The 18,117-nt window shown below is 36.3% G+C and overlaps 1 protein-coding gene across 1 annotated transcript in view; it reads right to left on the minus strand.

The window, feature by feature from the left end:
- The window catches only part of LOC129223295 (calpain-A-like), a 93,418-nt gene extending 93,032 nt beyond the window's left edge, over positions 1 to 386 (minus strand). Inside the window, 1 exon segment of the mRNA XM_054857861.1 lies at positions 381 to 386. Coding sequence (XP_054713836.1) covers positions 381 to 386 — 6 coding nt within the window.
- Positions 387 to 18,117: the final 17,731 nt, after the last annotated feature.

Genomic DNA, 18,117 nt, shown 5'->3' on the forward strand with positions numbered 1-18,117 from the left:
TTCATCAACTGTTCCTGTTTAGGTAGCTGTATGCACCTTCTGTGTGACGGATTTTGCCTGACAGAACATGGTTGTTCACAAAAATTGGGACAAGACATGTCTCAGATCTCAAGTAGTGTGAGATTCGACTTGCAACTGCTCACTGCTTTGCAAACTTTTTATTGCTTTGCATCCATTGATAGTAAATGTTCAGAATTTTTTTTACATGGAAGTTAAAGAACAAGGTACATTTTTATTATGAAACTCTTCCAATATTTCCTAGTGCCAGGATTTTAATCTCTGGTATGTTTTCTGCTGTAACAAATGCCATTTATGATTTTAAAAATTCGAAATCTTTTCATCTGCAGTAGGATTGTTAGCAGATTATGTGCTTCACATACCTGCATTCTTGAAAGAAATTAAAACGATACAAAAACTACAGCAGTTGCTGTTTTTACATTTCCTTATGCCCCCCCCCCCACCCCACCCACGCTAAGATCGTCATTCTCGGAACTAATGCAGTAGGTCTGATGAAAGATTCCAATTCATAACAACTGCATTCTCTTGCAGATATATGGTTTGGTTCGAGTGGAATCCAGAATAGAGCTAAGTGAAAACAAACTCGCGTAGAAATGAGAAACTTTCTTCAAAAAAGGCAAAAATCCAAAATTCGTTCTAGGAAAAGTCCTTTCGTCAGGGCTTCTCCTCCCCCCTACGAGCAAGGGCGCACCCCGGCCCCTTTAATATTGCGGAGTCCCATCTCAAAAGCAACAGCCAAAAGGAAAAAAGAAAAAATACCTCTTTAAACACCCCCCTAAATATTTCAATGACGCAGTCTATGCCATGACCTCCCTCCATCCCCCTAACTACGTCAAATGGAGAACATTTTTAGTGAGATTAAAGCCAAAGAGCTGTATTCGCATTGAATATTCAATCAAATAAAAAACACACAAAAACGAGATTTGGTTTTTCAAAGACTATTTTCAACGCGAATCGAATAAATAAATTTTATTGATTAAATGCTAAATTCGCATGATTGAAAGCTCAACTATTTGCGAAATCCAATCTCGAAAATATTCAAAACAAATATATTCGAATTTTAAAGTTTACATCATTTTCATCAATTCAGAGCACGTTCAAGGTAACATAATATTTGCAAAAGAGGAAGAAAGAACAAAATGAACTCACTCTTTTCGCAGGCCAAGGGAATCGTTTATTCCATTCAGTGGTGAACCTCTGGCTATAATAATGAACGAACACCATCTTTATTTTAAATTTTTTTTTCACGTAGAAGCGTCACCACAACATAGGCCAAAAAAACTAACTTCCCAAGAGTGTCTTCTTTTGCCGCCTAAAGCGAATGGAATTGTGGGATCAAGTGGCTATAAATATGCGCAGGGGTCTTTTTCTTGCAATCTTCTTGCTGTCTGAGGAGCAGAAATGTTTCTTCTTTCTTTTTAAATGTAATTTATTATTTTCATTTTAAAGAAGTGCCGAGAAGGGTCGTTAGAGCATTCAAAATTTCCCACCTTTAATTCGACTACGGCGTTAATGGTTCGAAGATTGGTCGACACTCAGGAGATACTGTAAAGTGTAAACAAAACGATAACATGTTACAGTCGAACTCGCTTATAGCAAGAGCAAGGGACCGCGATATTTGCTCGTTATAACCGAGTACTCGTAAAAAGCAGGTTCTTGAAAAAAAAAATCGCAAAAATTGATCATATATATATATATATATTTTTTTTATTACTGTGCAGTAACAAATGAGTTTGTTGCTTTGCTTTTAACTGTCTGAATGTCTCTTTCTTATATCATTGTTTTACACATATACACACACATAACATTTTTAAATGTTTTTTTTAACCCACAAATTAAAAGAAGGGCTGTCATCTCTTGTTCTCAGCATTTATGATTTAGCACTAACTTTCATTGACTTTGGAATGTTAAAGTAAATTTCCCAAAAAAGGCTAAGTTAAGCTAAAAATCAATAGAAATTTTATTAATCCTAAAAATTTTGCTCGCTCTAAGCGGGGTTTGCTCGATAACAGCGAGTTATGCTTCCATATTTAAACATCATTCTAACCAAGTATTTCTGTTTTCCTTGCTAAATCCGGGTTCTCGTTAAACCGGTCTCGTCATAAGCGAGTTCGACTGTATTAGGCATGAAATTAATCAGCAATGACAAAAGAGTTCGATCTTCAGTGCCGGCAGGGCCTGAATTCCCCAAAAGGCTGGGGGAAGCTTGAGCATCCCCTCAGAACTTTTAGGGGGCCCAACCTACGATATTTCAACTATTACTGTAAAACTGTGCTTAACAATGGTGTCGTTTCCAAAATTTTAAAAGTATTTTTTTCTGAAAGAGCATGCTTAGAAACATAGGATCTGACCATTTTTTAAATAATTTATTTAAGTTTAATATTTTTAAAAAAATACTTAAATCGGTGCGCTTTTATTGTTTAAGCTTCTGCCGATGACATCACAAATGATGAAATGCCATTCAATGTTGCCATTCACAGAACAAAATAGTTAATTCGCATCTTTATTCACGTGTATTGGCAACGATAGGGTTGATAGCAAACGTAGAGCGCAATTTTAATTCGCTGCTTGATTATCATAACGTGGAAACATAGTAGAAAGATGCGGCAAAGTGCATCATTTGTGACGTCATAGAGACCACGCCTTGCTTGAAAAATCGGACATTAAAAAAAATTTATTAAAAAAAAACTGTTGGGGAAAATAAAAGTTTTTTTCTGCGTTTATGTTATTATTATTATTATTTTTTTTTTTTTTTTGCTCATTCAATCCATTTCAATGACTAAAAGTAGTACTTTTGATTGAAGGAAACCACCTCATTCCAGTTTCTGCTTTCAACTGTGTTTTTTAAAGAGATCGCAAACATTTGAACTTGCTGAAACAAAAATGTTTGAAATAATGAAATTATTGAAAGTACGGACATTTTATAAACTGTAGCTATAAGCTAGATTTTCAAATGTGGGATTTGATTCAACTCTGTTACAATGTACTTTTATGACATTTAATTTCCTTTGTGAATGTCAAATCTGATACAACATTTTACTTCTCCAATTTGCTGAGAATTCAAGTGCAACATATGTAATAAACGAAATTTCTGTCAGTCGAAGGTGGAATATACTTAAATCTGAATTCTGCTGAGCCACTTAGCATTAGTCAATGTTGTAACAATGTGCATAAAATATTAAAGGCCCCAAAATGAGGCTAAGCTTTCCTAATTTCAGAGGTAAATCGGGTCCTGAGTGTCGGATATTCGATTTTTTTCACGAACCTGGGTAAAATCTTGAAACCACCGCCTTTACCCATTTTCCTTCAAGTTGAAATTTTGAGTTTCAAAGAAAACACAGATACACACACACACACAAATGGGGTGAATTTGCCGCTCCCAGACGATTTTGAAATCTTGCGAGATTTATGTAAAATTCATTCCAGACTGAGGTCGATCAGTTCTTACGCAGAACAGTATATAGTGAATCCAGAAGAAATTTCCCGAAGCAAGTCATTAAAATCTGCATGTTAAAAAGCATGTGTTTAATCGTGCGTGTGGGTTACTTTAAGAGAATTAGTGCTATTTTACTCGTTTAGTAGGTACTTTTAAAAAACATAAATTTGTCATTTATGGCGATTGGTCTTTCAGTCTAATAGGTGATCCAAAAAAGTGGAGGGTCAAAAGAGGTGGGAGTTTATTTGGACCCCTCGAAAGTTGATTTTTTTTCCTTTTTCCGTGAAATTGCAAATTTGGCTATATATTACTGGATTTTCACATTGCTGATTAAGTGACCTCGCTAAAACAGGGAATGTGGCTAGAAAATAGAAATCTATGACCACCGTAGACTCCCCCTTCCAAATAAAGGTTCCATTTTTATGAAATAACACGAGAAAGGTCTATTTGTTAGGAACTTACGGTTTTTAATTTCGTGAAATAAATCAATCTGCCTGTAAAAAATCATTAACCGATCGTTACTATTAAACTCTAAAAAGCTTTTGCTCCCTTTGCTTTCCTGTACGAGCAACCTATGGCCCTTGGTGTGAGAACCAGTGGCGCAGCCACGGGAGGGGTTTTGGGGGTTAAAACCCCTCCCAGCATTCGTATAATTCATTTCTTCCTTACAAATCAAGGGAAAAAAACAGTATTTAAACTTTACAAAGAGGAATAGGTTTCAACAAAATATCTTACTTCTTTCAATGATCGGGAAATCACTCTTCAGTTCTTAAATATGCAAGCAATATTTCATGGGGAACACCCTACAGGTATAAAACAGCTGAAATGGTCTCAATAAAGCGTAACAGGGTATCATGTGTCACCCAGTACTTCCTGCACTGCACAAATCCATTTTAGGGAAACCGAAAGAAAGGAAGCCTTCCACACACCGGATTTTCTAAGGCTCTTTCCCAATTCTCATCGAAAGATCGAAACCGTTATTAGCTAGTATTTGACATTCGTGTATTTGAAAAAGAGATTTTAATGATCTCTCTCTCTCTCAAAAAAAAAAAAAAAAAAAAAGAAAAATTAATTTGAATTTTTACATTTTGAATTCAAATTATGTTTTTCGCAATCACGAGTGTGTGTGTGTATGTAGGCGTGTGTGTTTGTGTGTGGGGGGTATGTGTTTGTGTGTAGGGGTTATGTGTATGTGTGTAGGCATGTGTTTGTGTCTGAGTGCTAGCATAAGTGTGTTTGTAGTTGTGTCTATGTGTGGGGGGGGGTGATGTGTATGTGTGTAGGCATGTGTGTTTGTGTCTGAGTGCTAGCATAAGTGTGTGAGTAGTTGTGTGTGTGGGGGGGGGGTATGTGTATGTGTGTGTAGGCATATGTGTTTTTGTCTGTGTGCAAACATGAATGTGTGGGCAGTTGATTGTATGTGTGTGTATATGTTTTTTTTGTGTGTATGTGTGGGTGTCTGTATGTATGCGTGTGTGTATGTGTGGGTGTCTGTATGTATGCGTGTGTGTATGTGTGGGTGTCTGTATGTATGCGTGTGTGTATGTGTTTGTATGTGTGTATGTGTTTGTGTATGTGTGTATGTGTATGTGTGTGCATGTGTTTGTGTGTGTGTGTAGTTGTGTATGTATGCTTGTGTGTGTGTAGGACATGGATGCAACCTGGAGACGGCAGACGGCTTTCGCTATAGGAGCAGCATCGTGAGGAGCCGGTCGACGGTGATGGTGTGGAGGGTGGCGGTGGGAAAAATGAAAAGACGCCAAAAACAGTCAAATGAGAACAATAAGCAATCGTGTTGCTCAAAAAAAAAAAAAAAAAAAGAATATAAGATTTAAAGTAAAGCTAATGAGAAATATGAGGAGCTACTTTTCCTCTTTCTTTGTTTTAAAGTCATAGCGATAAGCTATATCAAATGAATTATTAATTACTTCTGACCGAGTGTTATAAATGAATAATTACTAATCCATAGAAACTCTTAGTTTAAATAATTTGAATATTTTTGCAAATGAGTGCGAAATAAAGCAACAATTTCCGATTTTGAAAACCCCTCCCAGGAAATTTTTCTGGCTGCGTCACTGGTGAGAACGTTTACTTGCATTCGTATACTTTTGAAAAAGGCTTTTGAATATTTTTTATCGTTGTTTCGAGAATAAATATATCCTCTTCCAGTTGGTCTTCCCAATGACTTCAGCGAACAACTTTTCCTTTGTTGCTTGGCTGGATGCTATCATTTTCATTCTCGGTTTGTTGCAGGGTTTGTTGTGTGTCTGTGTGCATGTGTTTTTTTTTCTTTTCTTTCTTTTTCTTCCTCCGCCAGAGAAATAAAAGCTCTCCAACGACAAGAGGAAATGATAAAGAGCTTTACACGAGTTTCTATTTTCGGAAAGAGTTCAAACTCACTTTTAAGATGATGTCAGCGACCATAAATCGAAAATGTGATAAAACCTTCATATCTGGACTTTCAATATTTTTTCACGTATGATTTTTTCAATTTCCTATTGGAGTTCCGGAAACAACAATCCAGTGATTTGTTTTATTCAAATATATTTTAACTTAGAGACTTTGAAGTATGGTCTTTTATACGATGCGAATAGAATTTTGTGGCTATCTCAAGTCATATCCATCTCTTCCATTGTACAATTAAACTTATTTTTATGCTGTGGGCAATGGGGCAACGATGGGACGATGTAGGAGATCAATCCCTCAAAATCCTTGGTTTCAACCCACAATGCCAGTACAGTAGTTCATAAGTCCGTTAAGGATTACGCTGAGAGTTAAGTGTGTCGTTGCCCACATTCGTGCGACTGTCATGACCTGTTGTTCCTTTTTTTTTATGCTTTTGCGTTCGATTTTTGTTTTGTTTACTTTGTGCTGTTATCATGTTCATTAATTTTTACTCTGATCGATGTTCCGAACGTCGTTATTGAAAACAAATTCAAATAAAAACAGGAAGGAAATCAAAGCCTTTCTTTTTCTTTCAGAAGTGAGAATTCTTTATATCGTGCTTCTTCTCCCGACTCGGCAACCTTGACCAACATTAGCGAGCTCTCACACATGACCTTAAAGCTATCAAATTGTAAACGACGGAAAATCTTCAACCTCTTATCATGGAACGTAACCATCTTTTTCTTCGTGGTTGATTTCAAAGCCATTTTTTGTTCTGATTTCTCCAGCAACAGATTCATCCTAATTGCGGAATCGTTATTAATCTCTCTCTCTCTCTTTATTTTGAAAGCGAGTGCTTTAATAAAATCATGGACGCAGACTAGGGTCGGAAACTAGTAGCCCGGGCCTTGGGGGGGGGGGGGACTCCGAGTAAGAGAATTTTGTACAACAGTTGCGGCATTTAAAATAGAGTTAATTGAGTTCTAGTCAGCAGTTTTTATTTTTCCCCTTTTCTTTTCTCCCTCTCCATCTTTTCTTCTTTTCCCCCTTTTCTATTCTTTCCTTCTTTTTTTCTTTTTGTGGGGAAGGGAGGGGGGGATGACATAACTAACAAAGGGCCCGCCTTGGCTCTTTGCGGCCCTGCATGGACGTGTCCAGAGAAAAGCAAGGGAGAGCATCTGTCCACCCACCTTTTCTTTCAAAAAAGAAAATATTGAAAAATTAATAAATAAAATACAAAAAACAAAACAAAAAAAAAAAAAAAACGATTGCTTCAATTTTCTGAACTTATGAGTTCGGCTCTTCTAACTTTGCACCTGATTTTGGAAGTGTACATTTCTTCTCAAGCTCGATGGATAGGGAAAGTTATTGGTGTTCAGATGAGTTATCTCCGCAACACCGTTATAAAGGAAACGCAAAATAACACAGCAACAGAAATACTTCCTTTTTCCAAAAAACTTCCCACAAAAAAAAAAGTGTTCCTTCTTTTACAAAAGTGTGTTTTTCACTCGACCCCTTCCCCATCACCGGGGATAAGTTCGGATTTAAAAAAGTACCTCCCACAGACTCGTCATTTCAGAACTTTTCAGGCGAGGAGAGGGAGAGGGGCAAATGTTATACACTCCACGCGTTTCATTGAGAAAACAAGAAAATCATACATAAATGCATCTTCACATTGTTCCCAGAATCCGCCCAATTGAGCCCCCTCCCCCCTTAATCGCTCAAATGACGGGCCAGCTCCTCCTTTCATTTTCAGCTGGATACGCCCATGGAATAAAGTATCGTTAATTCAGTTTGTAATTCAGACTGGATAAAAATATGTAGTCAATTCGCGATAACTCTAAGTCCGATAACTCGAATATTACTATAACTCGAAGTTTTTATTAAGTCCCGACCCCTTTGTCTTTAATTCCATGATAATTATTCTCGCTTTCTCGAAGTTAACTTTCTTTAATTCGAAGTTTTTTCAAAAATGAATTGACTGTATATTTTTACGAAATGGTATTTCATTTGGTTGCGTTTTTACAGGGGTGGTCATCTCCTCACGTCAATAGGTCCCCTTCCCTGAAATGCTACCAAAGCAATCTGCCCCCCCCCCCCATCAACCAAGAAGGTGGTTCCAGATCTATGCTGCAGTGAAAAAAAAACTGTGTGAAATCTGTGAAGTTATTCCTTTATGCGTACAGGCTTCGGAAAAGATTACGTTTCAAGTTAACTTTTTCGTTTTCTTAGAAACAGACACAAATTTTACGGCCTAAACATGGCTTAAAATTTCATTCGAATCAAAAAACTTTTATTTTTAATGAGATTTCTTTAGCTGCAGTTGTCCTTACAGTTTTATCACTGCCTACAGATAAGTCTTTATATGAGTACAGAAATGGTGCAAACTTCAAAGGCAAAACGCAAAAAATGTTATTATCATAATATCACGCAAAATATCTTGTGAAATGATTCCAGGTACTGAAGAATCGAGTGTCGCATCTTAGTAAAAAAAAAAAGTTGGGGTCGTTTCCAAAATTTTAAAAGTGCTTTTTTTTTGAAAGAGCGTGCTTAAAAACATAGGATCTGACCATTTTTAAATAATTGAACTAAGTTCAATATTTTTAAAAAATTACTTAAATCGGAGCACTTTCATTACTTATATTTTATGCCGATGACATCACAAATGATGAAATGCCATTCTGTGTTGCCATTCACAGAGCAAAATATTTAATTCGCATCTTTACTCACGTGTATTGGCAACGATATGGTTGGTACCAAGCGTAGCGCGCAATTTTAATTCGCTTCTTGATTATCATAACGTGGAAACGCGGAAGAAAGATGCGCCGTAGAGCATCATTTGTGACGTCATCAAGACCACGCCTTGTTTGAAAAATCGGACAGTTCAAAAAATTAATTAAAAAAAACTGTTGGGAAAATGAGAGTATTTTCTGGGTCCATGTTTTTTTTTTGTGCTCATTTTATCTATTTCAATGACTAAAAGTAGTATATTTTTGACTGAAGGAAACCACCCCATTGTTCAATTTCCACTGATATTGACGCAATACAATAAAGCGTGTGAGTCAAAACACTAAAAGCTGACGCACCAGACACTTTATTTTTATTATTTTTAGATAAATATTATGGTGCGGTAGTAAAATGCAGCCAAAAATTCACTCAATATTACATTGTTTTAATACATTTCTTATCATAGTTTCCTTCAATAAAGAAGGGTATGATAAGAAATGGCATAAAAAAACTTTAATTGCATCAAAAAGATTAAAACTCAATATTCAAGCAGGAAGATGACGCATACCTATGTTATCCGGGATATGAAATGAAATCATTATAATAAATGTTTAAACTATCAAATATACAAAACATTTAAAAACAGGGAAATATTCAAAACATTTAATGGAGTTACGCGCGCACTAAGTTTCATCAGCAAAAGGAGTGACGCAAATTCAAGAAGAATCTCAAATAAGTCATTGTTTGTTGAATAAATATCTTTGTGCGTAAAAAGTGAACTAGGAAATAAGAACGCCAAATAGCACAAATTACAGTCTACTGCAGACACGCGTTTCGGCATTACAAGGAACGTCTTTTTCAATGCAAAGGAAATGAGCAATGGATAAAAAGACATCCGACAAAAGCTCATATCTTTTGCAGTGAAAAAGGCGTTCATTCTAACGCCGAAACACGTGTCTGCAGTAAGCTGACATTCGTGCGATTTGACGTTGCCATGTCTTATTTTACTGGATCCTTGTTTGTTAAAGTTGAATGTTTTACTTCCTTTTTTCATACAGGAAAAGCATGAGCTATAATGAAATAAACTTAATTTTAAGGAATAAATATGAAAATTTGTACTAAAAAGAAAATGTAAATCAAATATACTTTTAAACCAGCACAGCAGAGGTAATTGTACATTATATGACGAACGCGAATCACAATTCATAAGTCTTCATTCAAAATACATAGAACATAACCAGTGAAACGGGAGTGGTTATTGGAAAAATTCAATGAACTGAAAATTATACTGCAGATTGCAGTTGCTGTTTGCAACTACACCCAGGCCTGTTTTTGTGCAGTGGATAGTTAACCGCATAAAAAAAATTGCACAAAAAAATCGTTTAAAACTTCACGAGTAGCTATAAAAATAGTTTTCGCTACACAGTTTAAAAATATTTTTTTTTTATGCGGAGGATAGGGACCGCATAAAAAAAGTCTCACGTAGAAAACAACCCAAAAACTTACGAAATAACTAGGAACTGCTTCTTTAAACGAAATCAAAATAAACCAAGTAATGATCATTTTTCCGAATAGTCCGAAAAATTTTTCTTACTAAGGAAATTTTTGGGAGGTCACAGTGACCTCCCATCGGGATCCCCCGTGGTCAATTCAAGACACTCCCTCGCACTCGTTTTATAAATAATTTCGTCACTTAAGTCTCAATCTGATTGAAACTTTCATATACCGCACAAAAAAAAAAAAAAAAAAAAAATCTCACAAAAAAGATCGTACAAAAACAGGTTTGAGTGAAATCGTAAACTATACTTTTCATAATTATTACTGATTGAAGCCACAGTAAAAAATAGGAGATTATTTTTTTCAAAAATGCATTTTTCATTCATTTTTTGTTAAGTCGGTAAAAGGTTACTAGACTCGTGTTTGGTACTCTGATTTGCAATTGGGTTGTTTCCCATTTTTCAAAAAAAAAAAAAAATTCTGAGAGAACATGGTCGAAAGCATAAGGAGAGTTACTTTTTTCGTAATTTTCACTTATTTTCTGCCTTAAAAAACTAATCTTAAAAGACTTTCAGACGTTGTTTTCATTTTTACTGCATACGTCACAGGCAGGGGCGAGCACATACATTTTGGGGCCCGTCACAAATGACTTTTATGGGCCCCTCCACATTGTTTACCAATACGTCCCTACATATATTTCCACTCTCATTTAAAAGATATTGGCCCCAGTTTAGGCCCGGGACAACACGCATCCCATCTCCCCCTGTGCACACCCCTTGTCGCAAAAGAGCAAGTCACTAGGGTTACCAGAATAAAGTTTCAAGACATTGCCAAGCTTCACCAAATGAATATTTCATTCACATAATTGCTCTGAGTGAAAAAAAAAAAAAAAAAATCACTAAAAAGCGATATCTTGCCAGAAAAGACAATCACGCGCTCCGATTCAAGATGGCTTTCCTCAATCGTCACACGATGAAACATTTCGTTTTAGGAATCTGACATTAAAAAAAAATGTAATTAAAAACTAAATGTTGGGAAATAAAAGTATTTCCTGGCTCCATGTTCATTTTTTGCTTATTCTGTCAATTTCAGTGACTAAAAGTAGTACTTTTGACTGAAGGAAGTACCCCCATTTGCCAATGAAGAGGTAAAACAAAGACCAACCCAATTACATAGGACATGAATGGTGTCGTTTCCATCAGTCAAAAATACTACTTTTAGTCATTTAAGTTGATAGAATAAGTGAAATAAAATAACATTGAGCGGGGAAAATCTTTTATTTTCAAAACGTTTAATTTCTAATTATTTTTTTGAAACGTCTGATTTTTCAAATAAGGCGTCGTCTTTATGACGTCACAAGTGATGAACTTTGTCGCGCTAGTCGACTGACGCACTGAATGCACGCTTACTGTCTACCACGTTTCCAGCTTACGATAATCAAGAAGCAAATTAAATATTGTGCTTTATACTTGCTACAACCATATCTTTGCCAGGAAAGGTGAGTAAAAAAGCGAATTAAATATTAATCTCTGCGCAGGCGTCAGTAAATGGCATTTTATCACTTGTGATGTCATGCGCAGAAGCATAAGAAATGAAATTGCATCTGCGCACTGATTTAAATATTTTTTAAAAAATATTAAACTTTGTCAAATCATTTTAAAAATGATCAAATCCTGTGTTTTTAAGCATGCTCTTTCACAAAAGAATACTTTTGAAATTTCGGAAAAGACCCCATTGTCCAATGAGCCATTCCTCCCCTGTCCTCGTAAAATTAAAATGTTTCCCCCATTGGCTAATATCTGAAATTACAGTAAGGTGACGTATAGTGTCAAGCACTAGAAGCGAATTACAACCTTTACGAGCGACCATCTCTTAATGTAACGATATTGGTTAAACAAGCTGAACACGAAGGGCCTCTATGAACAGCTACAATTCTAACGGAAAGAGAGGTCTCTGAGCACAGCCGTCCTGAACCACTCACTAGACAGTGATCGAAAAACGAGCAGAACCAATCACACACACACAATTAACAGCCATTCCTTTGCCGTGATTCACACCCGTCTGGGAGCGCTCATGGTCGCATGCCCAACCTACTGTGCAACTGGTATCCGGACGTAATCCCGACAGCCGAAATACCGACAAGCCAGAATCCCGACAGCCGAAATCCCGACAAGCCAGAATCCCGACTCGGTCGAAATCCCGACAAGCCAAAATCCCGACAGGGTCGAAATCCCGACTGGGTCAAAATCCCGACAAACCAAAATCCCGACTGGGTCAAAATCCGGACAAACCGAAATCCCGACAAACCATAATCCCGACAGGGTCGAAATCCCGACAAGCCATAATCCCGACAGGGTCGAAAACCCGACTGGGTCAAAATCCCGACAAGCCATAATCCTGACAGGGTCGAAATCCCGACAAACCAAAATCGCGGCTGTCCAATATCTAGGGCTGAAAGAGTCGGGCTGTTTTTGGGATTGAGGAGTCGGAGTCGGGAGTCAAAGGTTTGACATTTCAAGAGTTTAGTCGGTCATTTTCCCTCAGAGTTCACAACTCTGCCAGTGCTGGAAGGAGTCAAACTAGTTTTGGGGCCTAAGAGTCGGAGTCGATGGCTCTAAAATTCCCGGAGTCGGATTCGTTGTCGGTCATTTTTCCTCCGACTCCGCAGCTCTGCAAATATAGGCTCGAAATCCCAGTAAGGCCTAGCGACCCCTCAACATACTTCCTGAGAGCTGCTTACGGAACGCTAAGGGTCGACTAGCCCGCGGGCCGGTGCGCACTCCCGTCTGTGCACCCTCAAACTCCTTCTGCGTGCATTTTTTTTTTTTTTTTTTTTTGGAGCGCTTTTTTTTTGCCCTTAAACCTGTGCGATCTCGTTTTTTTCTATCTTTTATTTTTTATGCCCTTGAACTTGAGCGTTTTCTTTTTTTAGCCCTCAAACCTGTGTGCCTTCTGGGTTTTTTTTTTTTTTTTTTTTTTTTTTTTTTTTTTGCGCCCTCAAGCCTGTTCGACTCTGTTTTTTTTTTTTTTCTTGCGCTTTCAAATCCAAGCACCTTCAATTTTTTTGGGCCCTCGCGCACCTTTTGTGTGTGTGTGCGTATTTTTTTTTTTTTCCGTTCTTGAAAATTTTCTATTTTACTTCATTATTTGAGCCTTCAAGCGTGTGCAACTTTTTTTTTTTTTTTTTTGCGTTCTCAACCTGTGCGTTTATGTGTCTTTTTTATTTTAATTCTATTTTATTTTACTTCATTTGCGTTCTCGAACGTCTGCGCCTCTGTTTTTTTTTCATGCGCTCTCAAACCTGCCTTCGGAATTTTTGTTTTTTGTTCCTTCATTTTTTTCATTCATTTTGTTTTCATTTACCTTCTGTTTTTTTTATTATATTTCTTGCGCTTTCGATTTTATTTATTTATTTTTGCGCTCTTTGGGAATCAAGGCTAGCGCCCTAGTGGGAGAACGAGTGAACGAGTCCGCCCCTGTGGAGTGCTATGGTAATGATAAAGCGTAGGCTGTCAGAATAAGAACATGGACTTCCCTTACCCCTCTCCTCAAATCCCCGTGTTTCACCCTTCGAAGTGAGGGGGGGGGGGTGCATATTCCTTCAAATGTGCCATTCAGAAAGTAAAGGCTGGCGCTTTAATAGAGAACTCAGTCCGCCCCTGCTCCCTTCTCTCATATTTTACTTTTCTCTGGTAATCATTAAAATAGGTTTTATAAAATGACGTATAAGTTTACAAAAAAGTATTTAATTTTTTTTTAAAATTTAGAAGAAAATACTTAATAATTTTAAAAAAAAATTTCTTTTTAACTCTTAAAGATTTAAAATTCAATTTCTTTCAATGAATAAAATCATCTGTTTAAACAATCTAAATAAATAAAACAAAGAATATATATTTATGTATGTTCCCTTTACAAATCCAGTTTTTGTTGGATCTGAACCAAATTTGTCTGGAAGGTACTTGGACACTCGAGAAGGAAAGTGGAGGGGTTTTCGAAAGCCAAAAAAGAAACAAACCGTTCGAATTTTAATTTTAGGACACGAAAATGACACTAAATGGCTCTTTGTACAATGCAGTTAGAAACAGATAAATGAATAAATAAAAATAAAAATAACGGTTTCTTATCGGAATAACGGACATATCTCAATAACGGACAGTTTTTCATTTCACCTGGCTGTCCGAGAACTTTTCATGTGTCTTTAATTGAAACAAATTCTGTTACTTCCAATTTCTGATACTATCTCGCTGAGAAAAATATCGACTTTATTACTACGTCAGATGCATTGCCGCCAAAATAATGAAGACTTATGAATGGTCAGATCAGTATGACGTGAGACTCTCCCTCACGTTGATGAATATTTTCTCCTAACTATAATAACCAATACACGTAAATTTCATAAATATGCTTAATTTTATTGGTTCGTATAATATGTTAACGTTTTTTGTTTGAAATGTATCTTTTATAAGCTCTGTGAATAGAAGAAAAGGGGAACTATTTTACCATGACGGAATGATATGGCTGTAGGCTTTCTACATGCTATAGGGTTATGTTCGCATCGAGATAGACAGCGCTCATTTGCCGTCATATTTTTGCTCATTAAAGTATTCCGAAAATGGACGAAATTTGTGAAATTGTTCCGTCTCAAAAAGGAAGTAATAAAATTAATGCGCGTGGTTATTTAATGGTGAAAGATAAGAATCGCGACAATTTGTATTATTGGTGTTGTGAAAAAAGAAAATATGATGTGTGCAAAGATCGAGTAACAACAATATTTTTGAATGGACAACATCATCTCCAAAAATTTACTGAACATAACCATGCTCCACAAGCGAGTGCAGCTGCTATCGCAAAGTGTATAGGCCAGTTAAAAGAAGATGCTCGGCATACAGGAAATCAACCTTGCCAGATAATTCAAAAAAGTGTCGTAAACACTTCTCAGAACATTCGCCAATACCTTCCATCAAAAGAAGCTCTTCGGAAAAAAATTTAACGGGTCAGGCAAAACCAACGGCCATCAGAACCTAAAACATTGAATGAAATTGATGTTCCACCTAATTTACGAAACACTTTAACTGGTGAATTATTTTTAGTAAAGGATTCTGCGGTTGGAGATGAGAGAATTCTAATGTTTACAACAGTAGCAAACGGGGTTAAGCATTTATCGCAGGCACCTTATTGGATTATGGACGGCACATTTAAAACGGTGCCCACAACATTTTACCAGCTGTATACAATTCACGCACCTGTCGGATCTCCAAATTTCAGAATTCTTCCTTTAGTATACGCTTTGATGACAAGTAAATCTGAAGAAAATTACAAAACGTTATTCGAAATTTTAATTGATTTCGCTGAAGGAAATAACATTGAACTGAGGCCACCTAGAATTATCAGTATCTAGAAAAGGCAGCTATAAATGCTTCAAAATCTGAGTTCCCCAACGTTATTAATAAAGCTTGTTTTTTCCATCTGTGTCAGTGTGGTTGGAGAAAAATCCAATCAAGTGGATTGGCTTCGCGCTACGGCACAGACGAAAACTTGAGTTTAATGCTTCGTCATTTATTTGCATTAGCTTTTCTACCAGCTGACGAAATTTCAGCAGCATTTGACATTTTACTTCCCCACTTGCCATCCGATGCTCAAGAAGTCGTCCAGTGGTTTGAAGATAACTACGTTCGTGGAAGAATGAGGCGCCGTTTGACTAATGGTGTTGCTGTTCATGTTCCGCCGTTGTTCCCACCAGAACTCTGGAGTGTGTTTGATTCCCTTCAACTAGGAACTCCGCGCACTCAAAATGTGGTTGAGGCTTGGCACAGAAGATGGGAGAGCTTAATTGGACGGGCCCATGTTGGCGTTTATAGCATCATTGAAGGATTCCAAAAAGAACAAGAATATGTGGAATACCAAGTGGAATGTATTCTTCGCGGAGAGCCACAGCCAAAACGTAGGAAAGTGGATGATGACCGAGAGAGGAGGATAATGACTGTTGTGGACGATCGTGGTAATCGATCTGTTATGGACTATCTTCGTGGTATCGCTCACAATTTATCACTTTAAGTATGTTCAGTAAGTTAAGTAAGTTCAGATCCTTGCATGTATATTGAACGTGTAAATGTTTTTCCCCTTTTGTTTTAATAAAAATTATTTCGTACATTTTCATTTCAAATAGTTATTGAAATTGATAAAATTGACAATAATAATAATAATAATAATAATAATAAATAGATAAATAACATGGAGCGAGAAAAAACTTTCATTTTCCCAACGCTTAACTTTTAATTAATTTTTTTTCAGTGCCCGATTTTGAAAGTATGGCGTGGTCTTTATGACGTCACAAATGATGTACTTTGGCACATCTGTCTACCGCGTTTCCACGTTATGATAATCAAGAAGCGAATTAAATATTGCGCTCTGCGAATGGCATTTCATCAGTGATTTCATCGGCAGAAGCGTAACGTTTCATCAGCGTTAATCGGTAAAAGCGCACCGATTAAAATATTTTTTAAAAATATTAAACGTAGTCGAATTATTTTAAAAAATGTTCAGATCCTTTGTTTTTAAGCTTGCTCATTCAGAAAAAAAAACTTTTAAAATTTCGGAAACGACCCCATTGGCAAAAGATACTCAGTGCTTTTTCCCTCCAACTGAAAATTCCTTTAAAAGCCTTGCTTATATCGCTACAGTGAACTATGCCAGCTTAACTCAGGAATAATAGCAAGATATCCTTATACCCTTGCCTTGAGGAGACAATATGCTGAAACCTATTACAAAAATTTTCCTTTTTAACAATTAGAAAATGGCAAGAGATACAAATTTTAAAAACATTGAGATTTTCCCGATCACCTGCCAACAATGAAATCGCTACCAAATGTGTTAAAAGTTTAGACTTGTTTTTAAAATGGGCTTAAAAAGGTTAAAATTCTGGCTCTATACGGCTTTGGTGGTTCAAAATTAAAATTATATGGGTACACAAAATATGCTAATAATAATAACAAATAAATAAATTGTTCTTGGAAAAAAGTCTTCTTTAAACTTGTTAATTTTCACTACGAAAATTGCGAAATTATGCTAATTCAGTTTTTAGTTAATGTCCCCGGTATTCGCAGTTCTACTAAGAAAAAAAGAAAAACACTCTGCTAGTTTAGATTTTTTTTTAAAAAAGCTTGGTCAAATTCTCTTCCTTTTCCTCTCTTGGCTGAGCTTCAGGAAAACTAAGTAAAATTTTAAATTTAGTTTATTTTTCATTGTTTATTTAATCACCCTAATTATAACTTTCACAAAATGAAAAAAAAAGCAACTTAAAACAGAAATAGTGCCTGTTTAAATAAATTTGCAGTTGTACGCTAAATTTTGTTTGAATCCTTGCATTACTTCTTGAGATAATAGCAGTCAAGTAAACGAGAAAGAATATTCGTTTGCACCACCTCTTTGCTAGGATTAACGACAAAAAAAAATCATCACCTTGTGTTTCACAAGGTCTGCAGACCAAATTTTGTCTGAATTCTTGCATTATTTCTCGGGACATGATAGTCACAAATAATGAGAGAGAAAAACGTTCGACTGCTCCACCCTCCTGAAGCTATTGGCACCAAAATCGAATTATCATCCGTACCCTCTAAGATCTATTCTCTTTTTCTAAATCCGTCAATCACTTCTTGAGATATAGAAGTCCCGCATGAAATAGAAGACGTCGCGCTCTACCCTCTTGAAGAAATTGGCACTAAAAACCATTCAGCACCAAATCACGTATGGTTTCATGCGTAAATAAATAACATGGAGCGAGAAAAATCTTTCATTTTCCATTCGAACTCACATTGTAATAGAGTGGTCAAAAAATAGTAATATGTAATATGTAAATTATATATGTCGTATGTGTAAGTGTATATGTATGTGTATATAATGTAATATGTATAATACAAGTTTACATTTCAAGTTCAAGTCATATGTAAACTTACATTAAAAACTGAGCGTATCTATCTGTGTCGAGGACGAGGCGTCAGCCGTAAGGCGGCTAGTATTTAGTTAAAAATTGTATTTTATTAAGTTAATTGAATGTT

This window comes from Uloborus diversus, chromosome 5 (genome assembly GCF_026930045.1).
Source record: "Uloborus diversus isolate 005 chromosome 5, Udiv.v.3.1, whole genome shotgun sequence".
Taxonomy (NCBI): Eukaryota; Metazoa; Arthropoda; class Arachnida; order Araneae; family Uloboridae; genus Uloborus; species Uloborus diversus.